This window comes from Pyrenophora tritici-repentis, chromosome 1 (assembly GCF_003171515.1).
Source record: "Pyrenophora tritici-repentis strain M4 chromosome 1, whole genome shotgun sequence".
NCBI classification, from domain to species: Eukaryota; Fungi; Ascomycota; class Dothideomycetes; order Pleosporales; family Pleosporaceae; genus Pyrenophora; species Pyrenophora tritici-repentis.
Genome location: NC_089390.1, coordinates 15,104 through 30,089, shown reverse-complemented (window position 1 = coordinate 30,089; position 14,986 = coordinate 15,104). Strand labels below are relative to the sequence as shown.

At 53.0% G+C, this 14,986-nt stretch overlaps 7 protein-coding genes across 7 annotated transcripts; 4 read left to right on the top strand and 3 right to left on the bottom strand.

The window, feature by feature from the left end:
- Window positions 1–806: 806 nt before the first annotated feature.
- PtrM4_000130 (uncharacterized protein) lies at window positions 807–1,873 on the bottom strand (the record flags this gene model as incomplete). Its single annotated transcript, XM_066102519.1, has 2 exons — window positions 807–1,369; window positions 1,429–1,873. 2 exons carry the CDS (start codon window positions 1,871–1,873, stop codon window positions 807–809), a joined length of 1,008 nt encoding a protein of 335 aa, XP_065964721.1.
- A 582-nt stretch (window positions 1,874–2,455) lies between these two features.
- Window positions 2,456–4,091, bottom strand: PtrM4_000120 (uncharacterized protein; the record flags this gene model as incomplete). Its single annotated transcript, XM_066102518.1, has 3 exons — window positions 2,456–3,045; window positions 3,127–3,633; window positions 3,695–4,091. The coding sequence occupies 3 exons, from the start codon at window positions 4,089–4,091 to the stop codon at window positions 2,456–2,458; spliced, it is 1,494 nt and encodes a 497-aa protein (XP_065964720.1).
- Window positions 4,092–5,079: 988 nt separating this feature from the next.
- On the top strand, window positions 5,080–6,135 carry PtrM4_000110 (DUF3505 multi-domain protein; the record flags this gene model as incomplete). Its single annotated transcript, XM_066102517.1, has 1 exon — window positions 5,080–6,135. The coding sequence occupies one exon, from the start codon at window positions 5,080–5,082 to the stop codon at window positions 6,133–6,135; it is 1,056 nt and encodes a 351-aa protein (XP_065964719.1).
- Window positions 6,136–6,188: 53 nt separating this feature from the next.
- PtrM4_000100 (uncharacterized protein) lies at window positions 6,189–6,758 on the top strand (the record flags this gene model as incomplete). Its single annotated transcript, XM_066102516.1, has 1 exon — window positions 6,189–6,758. The coding sequence occupies one exon, from the start codon at window positions 6,189–6,191 to the stop codon at window positions 6,756–6,758; it is 570 nt and encodes a 189-aa protein (XP_065964718.1).
- A 200-nt stretch (window positions 6,759–6,958) lies between these two features.
- Window positions 6,959–7,235, top strand: PtrM4_000090 (uncharacterized protein; the record flags this gene model as incomplete). Its single annotated transcript, XM_066102515.1, has 2 exons — window positions 6,959–7,174; window positions 7,230–7,235. 2 exons carry the CDS (start codon window positions 6,959–6,961, stop codon window positions 7,233–7,235), a joined length of 222 nt encoding a protein of 73 aa, XP_065964717.1.
- A 385-nt stretch (window positions 7,236–7,620) lies between these two features.
- On the bottom strand, window positions 7,621–12,382 carry PtrM4_000080 (uncharacterized protein; the record flags this gene model as incomplete). Its single annotated transcript, XM_066102514.1, has 3 exons — window positions 7,621–8,191; window positions 8,227–11,036; window positions 11,084–12,382. The coding sequence occupies 3 exons, from the start codon at window positions 12,380–12,382 to the stop codon at window positions 7,621–7,623; spliced, it is 4,680 nt and encodes a 1,559-aa protein (XP_065964716.1).
- Window positions 12,383–12,788: 406 nt separating this feature from the next.
- PtrM4_000070 (RecQ, Superfamily II DNA helicase) lies at window positions 12,789–14,418 on the top strand (the record flags this gene model as incomplete). Its single annotated transcript, XM_066102513.1, has 2 exons — window positions 12,789–14,320; window positions 14,370–14,418. 2 exons carry the CDS (start codon window positions 12,789–12,791, stop codon window positions 14,416–14,418), a joined length of 1,581 nt encoding a protein of 526 aa, XP_065964715.1.
- Window positions 14,419–14,986: the final 568 nt, after the last annotated feature.

The window sequence follows — 14,986 nt, the reverse complement described above, 5'->3', positions numbered from 1 at the left end:
TAATCAGCGGTATATCATGGATCTACCATGCTACAAACCTTCACCGACGCAGATTCTTCAACCGCTGTTTCTCTTTCTTCTTGTCACTTGCGGACCGCTTCTTCTTAGACTTCTTGCTCTTCTTCTTAGGATTGGCAGGCTCAGGAGTCTGAACTTCGCTCGGGCCTAGCTCAGGGAGCCTATCCGCCTCTTCCTCCTCTTCCGACAAGACCTCAGGAGTAGGTGTATGACCCTCAAGGGTCGGATTCTCTTCACCCTGAACAGCAGCCGAGGGATGATCAGCTTCGTGGTCTGACACGGCTTCAGCCTCCTCATCAGATTGAATTGCTTGCCCAGCGAACTCAGTCAAACTCTTAGCGACACGATAAGCTTCAGCGTCCTGGTCGAGCTTAGCTCTGCGCTGACGGCGGCGATCACGCTGGCGTTTCTTACGCTCAGCTTTCTGAGTAGCGTTCAGCGCAGCCAGCATCCGCTTCTTCTTCTTCTTCGCCTTGCGACCACGCGAAATCATTAGAGCTTCATTCTCTGCTTCAAGCCCTTCCGAAGGACCATCGGGACCCCAGTTGATCAAATCAAAGGGACGCAACTTAGAATGCGGGCGGTAGTCTTTGTCCTTTTCTGAACAGTACTTCGACGGCAAATCAAGGTGACCTAACTTGCACCATGCAACAGTACTACGGTCATAGCAATCTTCAGCTTCAGCGGCGGTATGTCCGAGTTGTAGGCGAGTGCGAGAAGAAACGGGACCGGTAGGCAGAGAATCAGCCGAGAGCAAATCGGCGGAAGTGAAGACGTTCTCAGCGTTGCTACCTATAAATTATGTTAGCAAATAGTCGGAAGCAGGAAGAACAGCTCGTCTGAGCCATCTTCGGGAACTTACAGGTCATAGAGCACGCACTATAGCTGCCGTTGTAGATGCAGTTCGTGCAGGTGCCATGCATAAGGCGCTCCTCACCAAGAAATACGGTTCGACACTCGCCAAACTTCTTCGAGTACCTATCAGACGCACACCGACCACATCGCTCTAGGTGTGGATGCTCGAGATTTTTGGCTTCATCGGCAGAGAGCCTGTGGATGCGCACACCACGAGTGTGATGGTGAAGTAGGGCGTTGATGTTTGGCTCATACAACTGTCGCTTGGTATTCTTGTTAAGGCCAAAGAATTTGCCAAAGGTCTCTCCTTTCTCCCGAAGATCTATCGGCAGCTCAGGGTTCACGGCGAGGTAGTCGATGCCTTCCCAGTGGGTATCCCAGATGCAAGGAATCATTGTAGGGCCAAAGGCAATTCCTTCGCTAGCCTGCTCGAAGAGGTAACTCTGGAGATCCTGCAGGAGCTCCACAGAGATAGCGTCATCGCTATGCTCACGTACTATGCAGCTAAGATATTAGAAGGATATTCGACAAGAGAAAGAAAAGAAAAGTTCTCACGCCAGGATAGAATGACTTCCTTGCTAGATGGCAACTTAGGATAGTCATACAGCTCTGATTGCTGGTCGCCAAGCGCACCAGCGATAACCTTCTTCCGGCTAGGAGAGGGCATGGTGGCGACGATGGGAGGGAGCTGCTGGCCACCGGTCTCAGACTCAGAAGAGGCATCTTGAGGGGAGGCGGCTGGAGAGACTAAGAAGGAATCGGCGCGAGCGATAGCCTCCCAGGTATCAGGTATTTCAGGATCGTTGAAATCGAAACCGCTGAGCTCCGGTGAGCGGCCAGCGATGCGCTTAGGATTAGGAGTCTTGGGTTCGAAGTTCCGAGGCGACTGGCCGCCGGGAAGCTCATCAAGAGCGACTGAGTGGTCTTCGGCGTCAGCTGAGCGAGCGGCGAACCGTTCGCTGAGGCTCGTGCGGAGCGCGGTAAGCGGGTTGAGCGACATTCTGCAGCTGGTGGAGAGAGAATAGAGTGAAGAAGTAAGAGAAAACGACGAAACAGAGTAGACGGGCAGAGAAGTGGGTGACGTAGGCGCGGGGTAGCTGAGACCCTTTCGCACGCGAAAATCAAAACATTGGCGCACAGCCCAAGCTACCCCGCTATGGGTGTGCTGAGCGGAATTCGAGCAGTTGAGTAAGATGCAAAAGAGCAGGGCGACAGGATGGAGAGCAAAAAGAAGAGCTAGTACTAGGCGGGATGTAGAAAATACGTGGCGGGTTATCAGCGGCAGTCTGAGAGGTTCTCAGATGAGAGTGAAGAAGAGGGGTCCTTCTTCCTGAGCGAGGGAGGGATGTAGGAGTTTGTCGAGCACAGCTAACACCGAGCAAGCTAAGTAGAAGTCGGGCACAGGATAAGATGCAGGATGGATGGCAATAGCAAGGATGTGATTACTACGAGAGAAAAAGGGGCAACGAATGCGCTCTCGATGTGCCCTCAGACAAGGACTGGAAGAACTCGAAAGACAACTATTCTACATGAATATCAGCCAGACACCAAGCCAGAGCGCAACATACACCGTGGTGGAGCCCTAACTATCTGAGCTATCTTCGGCACTAGAAGCAGCTGCATTGGCAAATTCCTTATCATGATTATCCCCAGAGTCTATCATCTCAATATCGTTGTCACCATCCACCGAGTCATCATCAGACAACTCAAGATTAACTATCGGGACTTGAGCGAGGCGAGCGGAGCGACGGAATAGAGGAGCAGTAGGCGTAGGCTCAGCTGCTGGAGAATGTCTCCGAACCCGCTTCGGCGCCCTCATCTGAGGAGTTAGATCTTCCTCGAGATCCTCATCTTCAGCGGAATCAGAAGACGAATCCCCATCAGAAGGAGCAGAAGATGAGGCATCAGAAGACAGAGAAGGCTGGTACAAAACTGACTCGCCCTTATGGATAGCAATTAGGTGATCACCATAGCGGTGGGCGTTGCTTCCGGAACCCCATACAAAAGAAGCCTTGTCTTTCCGAGGAGTGCTCGGAGTTGGCGCGAAAGACAGAGCGGAGCGAGTAAGGGCCTGAGCATTGGGTCCGATAGCAGGAAGACCAAGGATGTTCGATACCGAAAGGCCTTCAGTGGCACCAGAGGCTTTCACACCCCGGGCAACAACGTCAGTTCCTAAAAAAAAAAAAAAGAGAAAGTTAGCAAGAGTCAAGAAAGGCGAGGAACGAAAGATCTGAGGGATCTTCGGAAACTTACGTCTAAAAGAGCAAGCCTGAGTGCCGCCAGCATACAAGCAGTTATTACACAAGCCGTCGTATAGGAGCTTTGTACCACGGTAGACCTGAGAACAAGTCTCATGGGCAAGCTTTACACCAGCTTTTGCACAGCGACCACATGCCTCCTCGTGTACATCTGAGAGGTCATCGGCTTCAGCAGAAGAGAAACCGCGAGTTTTAGTACCGTAAGCATAAGAGCTAAGGAGGGACTGGATATGCGGTTCGTACAGCTGCCGCTTAGTCTTATTCGATAGGCGAAAGTACTCGCCAACGGTTCGGAAACCGGGCTGCAAGTCAACTTGAAGATGAGGATTTACTTGCAGCGACTTGCGATGGTGAACAGCAGCTGAGGGGTCATCGCCAGGGCGGACAGCAAACACCCGTATGCGAGGGCCTAAGAGTATACCACCATCGCTGCACTCCACGAGGACAGCCTGAAGCTCCTTCAGGAACTTCACGGAGATCTTTCGGCTCGCGTGCTCACGTACTATGCAAAGAGAATGTCAGAAGGATGTTCGGCAATAGAAAGAAAAGGGAAAATAACCCACGGAAGTCCAGAATAAGCGGCTTAGCTGAAGATGATGAAGGATAGTCGTAGAGCTTGTTGAACCGATAGCCCGCGCCACCAGGAATGACCTTCTTCTTTGTCTTTGGGGGATCCTCAGCGCGAGAGACGTTCGGCCAGTGGATGCCAATGGGAACGGCGGAAGAAGTTGCTGAGGGTGGAGTGACGGTTAAGGGAGCGGCGGCAAGAACTAGGGCATCACCCTCGACGTGGTCTTGGCTCCGCTTCTTGCGATTAGGAGCAGCGGCTAGATCCTGGGGAGCGACGAGCGCTGAGTGGGGTTCGGCACGCGCTGACTCAGCGGCAGGCGAACGTGAGGCGGGCGCATGCGATGGCTCTAGGCTGGAAGACTCCGAACCGAAGGTTGTTCGGCGCGCCATAAGAAGAGAGGGAGAAGAAACGTAGGAAGCAGTAAGAGAAGGCAACAACGCGGTGAATGCGACACAACAGCGATCAGCAGCGAAGGAGTGTGGCGAGGCGTTGTTGGTGTCGTTACTTGGTAGAATGTTTGCTGCGATGGTGCGCGAAAACCAGGGTCCGATAGCTGCTCAGAAAAGCGGGGCACCGCCTAGGCAACAGCATCATAGAGGGGTCGGAAGAGAAGAGGGCAATAGATTGCAAATAGGGCCCAAAGAAGGAGGAAAAGAGCAGACTGGGATATACATGCGGAGTAGAATATTTCATTTGTTAGGAAAAATTGTCTGAGAAGGAATCGGAGAGGGTATGGAGGGAAGGGTAGGCGTTAAGGATATACTTAGTATGCAGAGGCAGTTCACGGCCTGTCTGAGTGGGTTTCGGTTGTGGATGAGGAAGAGGGGGCCTTCCTCCTGAGCGAGGGAGGGATGTGGTGGAGCAAGTGGGAATGAACGGACCCGAAGGGCGCTCGGACAGTGGAAACCATATGGGATCGCGAAGGATCCCATCGGACATCACTCAGACACCTACACACACTCTCTCAACAATCTAATCTCTAACCCAGGGCGCTCAATGGTACGTTATAATATACCATTTTTTTGTTAGTGCTGAGAAGTACGCGTATGGCGGGTATATACTAGAACCAGGGGTTTATCCCATTAAACTTCAGGAGTACATCCCATTTTTAGTCTATAGTCGAAATTACTCCAAATTTAGACATATAACTCAGCATACGTAGACGCACAATCTGACGAATTTACAGCGCAGCAGACTATGTGGTTCAGGAGCTTAGGGTTTGGTGTTCTTGGTTAGGGTTACGCGTCTGGGGGGTCAGGAGGTCGCGAGGCTCGGCACCCCGCCGCGCGCGCGCCGCCGGAGTAAGCACCGAGAGAGCGATCAACAGCGCGTGTATATAAGAAGCCGAGTAGAACAGGTAGGCGTCGATATTTCAACATGTCTAAACCTAGCATCGAGTGCCAGTATTTCGAGCATGTGCCTGAGCACAGCGTAGCGGCATGCAGAGAGTGCAGATATGCAGTATGGCCAGATCAGATTGAGGGCCATCTACAGAAGCAGCATAAGGTTAGTTACAAGGAGGCTGAGGCAGTTGGACAGCAGGTTCGCAGCTGGGCTGGGTTAGTCCAGTACCCTAGTGAGCTCGAGGTGCCGACTGGTGCTCCAAAGCCTGTGCGGCAATTGCCAGTGTATACAGACGGGATGTTATGCCAATTTGACTCCAGCTGCTGCTATTATGTAGCAAGAAGTAAGGAGGCTATACGAAAGCATTGGCGTAAGGACCATCAAGGATGGTCAGCAGGGAAGAAGCGAGGGCGGCCAAGTCGAACCAGGCAGAAGAGCGTGCAGGCACATATGGATAAGGGGTACCGGCTGGTCCATTGCCAGCGATTATTCAGCAGCCGGCATGGATCGCAGTACTTTGAGGTCCAGGCACCCAGCCAGGATGGAGAAGGCCCCGAAATCGTGCCCGTAGACGGGGCAGCAGCATGGGCGCGAGTGGGCGAGCAGATGGCCAAGGCGTGGGCAGACATCGAGAAGCGGGCGCAGACGACGATCCAGGAGGGCGAGCGCGACGAGGTGAACCCATGGCTGGAGCGGACGCAGTGGTTGCCGTACCTAGTGGGCATGGAGAGGCCGGATTTGTTAGCGTGCATCGAGGAGCCCGTGGCAGAGCCAGATGCCAGGCAGGAGCAGCAGGCCGAGCCGGTGGAAGCAGCGATTTGGGCAGCCATGGATGGATTGGCGCGGTTCAGCCAGGCATCCATTATTGACCGGATTGGCGTGTTTATACGGTTGGAGGCAATTCGCACAGAGATGCACCAAACCCGGTTCCAGCCGTTACAGCCGTATATGGACAAGAACGCCATTGTCAAGCACACACGACCGTGGCAGCAGATGTTAATGTTTTTTGCACGCACACAGAAAGAGCACGGGTGGAAGAGCCCAAGTATCGGTTTACGCGCCGGCAGCGAGAGGCATGGGAGGTGTTAATCGAACAGGCAAAGCGGAGCATAGAGGGAGACGAAGAAGATGAAGCCGAGGATATGGACGAAGAGAGAGAAGAGCTGGACGAGGAGATGATGGACGACATAGACGAGGCGATAGAGGTAGCTGAGGAAGAGCCAGGTCAGGGAGAAGGCCCCGAGCCTAAGAAGTTGTCTAAGATACAGAAAGCGTGTTTGGAGTTTTGCATTGCATTACTTAACCACCGCATCACCCGTAGAGAGTATGACAGCCCGCTGGTGTGCGCGTTGGCGGTGCTGGGCGTCAAGGAGGACGGATGGAAGGGGCCGGAGCAGTACCCGCCGATATTATCGGCGGTGATCAAGATCGCTCGGTTTATGGTCGTGCAGAAGGGACTAGAAATGTCAGGGCCCGAGGAGGATAGCGGCGATGAGACAGACGACGACTTAGATGACAGCGCGTACGAGAGCGGGCCAAGCCAGCGACGGCGTCCCAAGGGGTGTTTGCAGTTAGTGCAGAAGATGATGGACCGGTTCATGGTGCGCGGCAGCCATAGCCCCATGCAGTGGATGTTGGATTTGCGGACGTATGGATTGAAGATCCATTACAACACTACCACAGTCCGCAACAATCAATTAAGTGGGTCCTAGAAGGTTCAGATTGGATTGATTGATTACCGCTTTAAGCCTAGTAGTTACCTATAGGAGTTTAAGCCCTACCTAGATAGGTAAGTGGGTCTAGGAGAGTGACCGGATTGAATTGATTGTTGCGGAGTCTAAACACTACAACCCGCGGGCATGTAGAGTGGACGAACGGCGACGAGCTGCTGTACAAAGAGCTGCATTTTAGCATGGCGCAGTTCCGCGGCATGGTACATGGGCTGGCTAGCGAGAGCCGGCGATTATTAACAGAGGAGTTAATGTTTAGCAGCAAGGCAGCGCCGGTGCCGGCAGTGCCATGGGAGAGCATACGTGACAACCCAACCGACGAGCGGCCAGGATGGAACTTTTTGAAGGATCATCGCACAAACATGCCCGTCAACGGCGAGAGGTGGTTATTTGAGCGGGTAGGCGAGAGCGCCAGCATCCGGAGTCGGTTCATGAAGCCCGGGACGCAGTCAGGGGTAGACCGACAGGCAATAGAGCGATACATGGACCGGGTGGTAGAATTTCGCGAGAAGCTGGCGGTGTTAATGCATATAACGGGTGGGCAGCCAGCGCGAGGGCCAGAGCTACTGAGCGTACGGCATAGCAACACAGTGCAAGGGGGGCATCGCAATATGTTGGATCAGAGGAGAGATGAGAGAGAAGGTTGTTCTATTGAGAGAGTTGCAGAGAGCGACTATATACATGAAGTAGAGTATCTGGAGCATTCCAGATCAGCAGTGTGTTACGTAGCTGTGACGATAGTAGAACATTCTAGTTGACACACCCCCTGAGGGCTGACACACCCCCTGAGGTTTCCATATTAGATGGATACCTCAAAAACAAATTGAAAGAGATGCAGACTAAACTATGGATGAGGCACAGGACATGGCACGTCCTTGACGATGAGATGACGGATGTCCTTCATGCCCAGCTGTCTGACAAAGTTCTCGTGTTTCTGACGAGGAAGTAGCTTAGTGAAGCCGTCAGCAGGCATCTCAGCAGTAGGCTTCCACTCAACAGTGATCCTTTCAGCTTCCACCTCTTGGCGGAGCCACATTTGATGAATGTCGACGTGACGAAGCTTGGTTTGAATTCGATCAGAATCGCCTTGTACGAGGCGTACAGTCTGAGCGTTGTCACACCAGAGAGCCTTCTTGGTGTGAAGCGTGAAGCCAATGTTGCGGCAGAAGCGATCCCAGTATTGCGATTCAACGCCAGCAGCAGAGAGAGCGTAGAGCTCTGCTTCAGTAGTAGAGCGGGTTACTGATCGAAGTACGGTAGCCTTCCAGTCAACAGGCATGCCGTACAGCATAAAAACGTATCCAGCAGATGATCGACGAGTCTCTACATCGTCTCCGAATGAGGCATCAGCAGCACCGAAGAACGTAGGCAGTGTTGAGTTGATCTTTGTTGCAAACGTCTGGGTAGGCTCACCCCTCGAGCACTGATGGCCAGATACCTAGTACCGTACAGGTATTGCCACACGTGCTTGATCTCCGAGAGGTGAACTGGTCCTGGATTGATCAGGAACCGTGAAAGGATTGAGTGAGCGTGAGCGACGTCAGGACGCGTCATGATCTCAATGTACGCTAGGTTGCCAACAAGGCGTTGATAGGTTTTCGTAAGCAAAGGATCAGACACTCCATCGTAGGGTAATAGCCTCGACGTAGAGGAGAGAGGCGTGGAAGGGTATCTTCCATCAGAGCGGATAAGGTCAAACTCAGTGCAGACCTTGTTGATGAACGCATCCTGGACTAGGTAGAGCTGGCGGCTAGCAAGAACTCGCTCAACTCGAATACCGAGGAACCATTTAACGTTGCCCATTTGGCGCAGGCTATATAGCTTAATAAGCTGTCGTTCGAGCTTCTCGAAATCTTCTTGGTAGTCGGGGTGATAGAGGATGATGATATCGTCCACGTAGAAGAACAGGATTATCCGATCGTTCATCCAAAGGCATGGGAACCCTTGAACAGGGTGTAGCCCAAGCTTTCGCAGTGAAGCTTGGAGGTGTATAGCCCACAAGCGTGGAGCTTCCTTCAGGCCATACAGGGCGCGCAGAAGTCGAAGAATCTGGCCGTATCTATCCTGGAATCCATCCGGAGTTCGTACATGTAGAGGACGATTAAGTGTAGCGTTAAGGAACGCGTTTGGCACATCGTATTGCATTGCGTTAAGGTTGAAAGCACATGCAAGAGCCATAAGAGCTCGGAAGAGGCGAGCAGCAAGAGTAGCTGCGTACGTATCGCCGTACTGATCCTGCAGATCTCCTCGGACGACAATTCGAGCCTTGTATTTGAGAAGATATCCATCTTCATCAAATTTGTAGGTGAATACCCACATCAAGGGTACAGCATCTGTTGTGTCTGCTGTGATGTCTGGTTTGGCAAAGGTGCCTTTCTTCCAGCAGCTGTTGAATTCTGCGTAAGCAGCAGCTTCAAATTGCTTTCCATGAGCGTGACGTTTCAGTTCTTTCCAGTGACGTGGTGGAGGCGGAAGATCATCGCGATGAATGCGAGTAGGATCAGATCGCGTTGGTTGTGATGCAGCTGAGATAGCATCATTTGCTTGCGCAATCGTAGCAGAAAAAGCAAAGTACTTAGAAAGGTCAGGGGCTGCCTCGATGTAGTGCGCTTGGCGACGTCGTCTGCCAGTGATGATGTTGTCCTGTGAGAGATTCGGGTCTCGTCGTTGCGGAGCATTGTTCTGATGTCGATCTGGTATGTAGATCTCAGCGTCGTCGTCGTAGTTGTTCCACCCCCCAGGTGTCCTGTGTGGAGATGAGTCCATCAAAGCAGAGGACTCCTGCAGTAGTTGTTGTTCAACTGGATCAGGAGAAGGACTTCGATCTTGTCCTTCGAAAGCGGGTGTAGGAGATGGAGAGAGGAGTTGGCGAACAGGCTTCTGATACACTGCAATAGTGTCACTATCATACTCCTTTTCAGATACATGATCTAGTGGTAGGACAGGCGTAGTGATTGCTTCCTGTCGTTGTCGTACAGGCTGCGCCACGACAATGGTATCTCCATCGTATTCCTCCTCAGGAATGTGGACCGTCTCGATAATGCGAGGCTCCACGGGTGTTGTTGATGGCTTCTCCTTGTAAAGCTCATCAATGAAGCGTACATCTCGTACACGGATAACTCGATTCGTGGTAGGTATCCAGACTCGATAGATGTTCGAAGCGTCGTATCCAATAAGGAATCCTTCAAAGGTGCGCTTCTCCAGTTTATCCCCTCTTAGGAGATGCTTGTCAAGTATGAATCCACGGCTTCCAATGATATGGAGTCGTGATAGATCTGGTCGAATGCCAGTGACCATCTCTTGTGGCGTACGCCATTCAAGAGCCTTTGTCGGAGTGACGTTGAGGAGTCTTACCGCAGTACAGACTAGCTCATTAGCTAGTGCCTTAGGTAGACCAGCATGGATACGGATGACTCTGGCGACTGTAACAATCACGGCTCCAGCTCTCTCCGCACCCCCCAGCTGTGCTGGAGTATCAGGTGATCTCATTTCTACCTTAATACCTGCTGATGATAGCTCTTCTTGAGCAGAGGAACCGAGGTGTGCCTCAGCTCTGCCATACCCAACGTCTCCATCCATGAAGACTATAGCTACCTGGTAGCCGTATACTCTTTCAATCTTGTTGATGAGTCGAATAATAGCAGGAACAACAGTAGCTTTGTGTCGACTCCTGAGAGTACAGATCTCATGAAATTTCGTGTACTCACACACTGCATGCAATGCCCATACGTCACCGTTGTAACATACTGCGCCATGTTCCTGAAGTTGGATAATGTCGATTGAAATGCGATAGAAAGGTCGACAGGCTTTATCAGCGCGAGGACGGCGACTGATGTCTTCCTTCATCTTGCCTTGAATACACGATACACAATCGTCTGTCCATGGATCTCCTTTTCCGTTTGTGCCTATCTTGAGGCCAGTAGTTGCATCTTGAAGGTGTTCAAGTGCCTGATAGCTTGGGTGTCCGAGCAGTTGATGCGCTCGCATCGCAGTGACAGTTTGAGGAGCCTTCTCCTGGCTCGATCTTGCAGCCATGCTGAGAAGCTCATGGCGAGGAGGGCGATCAGCCTCCTTCGCATCGAGCAGCCAGTGGCCATGACTGTATTCAAGGTTGGCTACAACATTGGAGATCCTCTCTTTGTAGAGGATGTTGCGCCCTGAATCGAAGTGGATGCCTGAGCGTCGGCAGCGTCCAAGGGCGAAGAGGTTCGTGAGAAAACCTGGTACGTACGCGACATGCGTCAGGAGTATATCCTTCTTCTGATTGCCTCGATTAACATTGATGATCACCTCCCCCAGGCAGCAACCTGATAGCTAGTTGCGCCTGCGAAGATAACGTCGGTTGATTTGGCATTTGACGTCGTACGCCAGTTGAAATAGGTCGAGTTGCAGATATGGACGTTGGAACCAGGATCAACGATCCATCTGTCGAGCAGAGTATCACCTTTTGGTGTTGTAATCTGAGCCAAGTGAAACGCATTGTTTGCGTAATAGTCTCCGTTCGAGTCATTGTCGTCGATTCGATCAGCGTAAGGTCGTCGGCCTCTGGATGCTGAAGTGGGTCTATCGGTCTTATTCTCGGTCTTATTCTCGGTCTTCTTCTCAGATCGATCGGAGTTTTGTGCTGTATCGAACGTCCATCGGACGTTGTTATCCTTGTAGAGCTTCTTGATCTTCTTCAAGAGCTCGCGATCCTTAAAAGCAGTACGAACTGTGCTGAGTCTTGTTCGATTTGGTCTAAAACCTTCTGGACGGCCTTCTGCCGTTTCGTTTAGAGTGTAGCACTCTAAGATATTGTGATAGAGGCCACAGACGCATTGCGGACGGTTGTTTGGCCTTGTGTCGGTGATAGCTAGAGTAGCCTGGGTGGCCTGGGTGCTGTCCTTGGCTGCAAAGCTGCCAAGAGTCTTCGTGTGGGTACGCTTCGTCGCGATCCATCGTCGGTATCGGTTAATCAAAGCTTCAAGTGTTGGAGGGTCCTTTTTGTCCTCCTCACAGCCAATCATTAGAGTGAAATGCTGGTTAGACCAGTCAGCATCTCCTTGGGCTTCAACAGCCTGTATGAAGGCCCACTGTGGACGTGTCCCTTTCATCTCAGCCATATCTTCTGATTGGCAGAGAGACGCAATTCGAGAATATTCGTTTAGCCACGTATCAACGTTCTGGTTCCTCCGCTTCTGCTGAATAGCAGCATATTGCGAAGAAAGCTCTAGAATTTGCTGTTGATTAGTGATCCGAAAGTGATCCTGAAGTGTTCTAAGACGTAATCGTACGTCCAGATCTAGGTTGGTAATAAGATGCAGCTTTGATCGAGCTACCGTCCGTGTGATTTCAAGGTTAACCTCTCCTATAGCCTTGAGGGTAGCCTTCTGAGCATTCGTCTTGATCTCCCACCTCCTCCACGCACTGTCTGAAGCAGTGTCTGATGGCTCGTCATCGACAGTTGGAGGTAGCTTGTTTGTGGAAGGATCGCAGTATTCCCACACACCTTTGACGGTGGCGAACTCCTTCTTCAAGGAGTACCAGAGCTTCCAATCGCTCTGGTTCTCGAGGATAACTGATGCGCGACTGACAACTTGATCGTCCCGAGCGCTCGAGGATGCCATGATGGCCAAAAGAGCTGCCTTGCTAAGCGGCAGAGAAGCTTCGAGAAGTGATCTCAAAGGACGTGAGAATAGATCTCAAAAAGAGAGCGTGAGACACCTTGTTTCAACGCTACAACAAGACACAAGAACAGCGTATACAACAGCGTGAACTGTGTGAATGGAGTGAACAATCTCGTTTGAATATCGCAGCTTATTGCGGGGATACCGGGCTCATAACTGTTGGATCAGAGGAGAGATGAGAGAGAAGGTTGTTCTATTGAGAGAGTTGCAGAGAGCGACTATATACATGAAGTAGAGTATCTGGAGCATTCCAGATCAGCAGTGTGTTACGTAGCTGTGACGATAGTAGAACATTCTAGTTGACACACCCCCTGAGGGCTGACACAATATATTCATCGAGGACGGCATGGTGGTGTTTGTGACACGGTACCACAAGGGATACAAAGTCAGCGGCGACGTCAAGATTATCCATCGATATTTGCCGCGCGAGGTGGGCGAGCTGGTAGTGTGGTATATGTGGCTGGTGTTGCCGTTCCAGCAGCGGCTCGAGGCGTTGGTGTGGGAGAAGGAGGCAGTTTCGTCGCATATGTGGCCAGCAGACCCCAGCGGCCGCAAGTGGACGACCGATCGGCTGCGGGAGGCGTTGAAGCGCGAGAGCCGGATCGCGATGGGCCAGGAGTGGACGTTTGCCGGGTACCGGGAGATGGCGATTGGCATCAGCCGGCGGTTTTTGCGTGGATCGACAGCGTTCCAGGCAGATGAGGGCGAGGAGAATAAGGAGTGGGCTGAGGAGCAGGCAGGAGATTCGATTGCCGACGAGCAGGCGGGCCATACGTCGCACGTGGCGGGACTGGTATACGCGCGAGGGATCATGGAGCAGTCAGGGGCCGTGGCGGATAGGCGGCAGCAGTTCCGGGCATCGAGCACGGATTGGCATAGATTTTTGGGCTTCCAGGCAGGCTTGGACGACCAGAGAAGAAGCAGCAAGCGGAAGAGAGCGCCGTTTGAGAGCGAGGCAGACGAGGCAAGGGTGGATCGGTGGCAGCGGCTGAGGAAGATGGACGCGAGAGCGCAGCTGAAGCGCATGATGGGCGAGGAGGCCAAGTTCCGGGGGGTGCAGGAGGCAGCGATCAAAGCCATCACAGCAGGCGAGAGTCCCGTAGTAGCGGTGATGCCGACGGGGGCAGGCAAGAGCTTGTTGTTCATGTTGCCGGCGTGGGCAGAGCAGGGCGGCACGACGGTGGTGGTAGTGCCGTTGATCGCGTTGCGTGGCGACATGGCACAGCGGTGCAAGAAGCTAGGGATATCGTGCGTAGAGTGGCAGAGTCGGCGTCCGCCAGACGCAGCAGCGGTGGTGTTAGTGACGCCCGAGTCGGCAGTTGGAGAGGAATTTGCAACGTTTTTAAACCGGCTACGAGCGACGCGGCAGCTAGATCGGATTATTATCGACGAGTGCCATATCGTGTTAAACCGGCAGTACACGTTCCGCAAGCAGATGCAGCAGCTAGGTAAGCTAGTGGCTGTAGAGACGCAGATGGTCATGTTAACAGCAACGTTGCCACCCAGCGAGGAGGACGAGTTATTCCGGCGAATGCATTTTGAGCGTGGGCAGGTAAGAATGTTTAGGGCACCAACAGCACGGAGCAACATAGCGTACCGGGTGGTAAGGGTAGAGAAGGAGAGGAAGAGACAGGAGGTAGAGGCAACGGTGTTGGCGATGGTACAGCAGAAGGTCCGAAAGTATAAGAGCGGCAAGATTGTAGTGTACGGCAACTCAGTGCCAAAGGTCAAGGGGTTAGCCGAGAAGCTCAAGTGCCATGCGTATCATCACCACGCGGTTGGCAAGGCAAGCATGTTGGAGGAGTTCATGGGCGGCAAGCAGCGGGTGATTGTGGCAACCAGCGCGTTGGGCATGGGAGTGGACGTGCCCGATATCCGGTGCATTGTCCACATGGATTGGCCGTTTAGCGTGTTGGATTACGCGCAGGAGAGCGGGCGAGCCGGGCGAGACGGGGAGCGGAGCGAGGCCATCATGATGGTGCAGGACGGCGAGCAGCGAGCGGCGGATGACAAGCAGGGGGAGGCGGAGCAGCGGTTGGTGCGAGCATACGTCGAAGGCATAGACGAGGCGGCGACATGTAGACGGGTAATGTTGGACGGGTATTTAGACAGGCGCGAGGCCGAGCGAGCTCGGTGCGAGGAGGGAGAGGAGAGGTGTGACGTATGCATGAGAGCCGACGGGGAGGAGATGGAGGAGGAGGAGATGGAGGAGGAGGAGATGGAGGAGGAGATGGAGGAGGAGATGGAGGAGGAGATGGAAGAGATGGAGGAGGTGGAGGAGGTGGAGGAGGTGGAGGAGATGGAGGTGGTGGAGGTGGCCGAGGGCGGCAGCAGCAACGAAGAAGAGGCGGAGACATTGGAGAGGGAGCAAGAAGAGGCGCGGCAGGCGTTTAATCAGCAGCAACGAGAGCAAGGCGGCCCGCGACAGAGATTGATACAGCAGCGGCAGCAGGAGTTCGCCGACGTCGAGTGGCTGCGTAGGCAGCTGGCGCAATGGATAAACCGGTGTGGGTTATGCGAGGCGGTAGGGCAAGGATCGAGCGC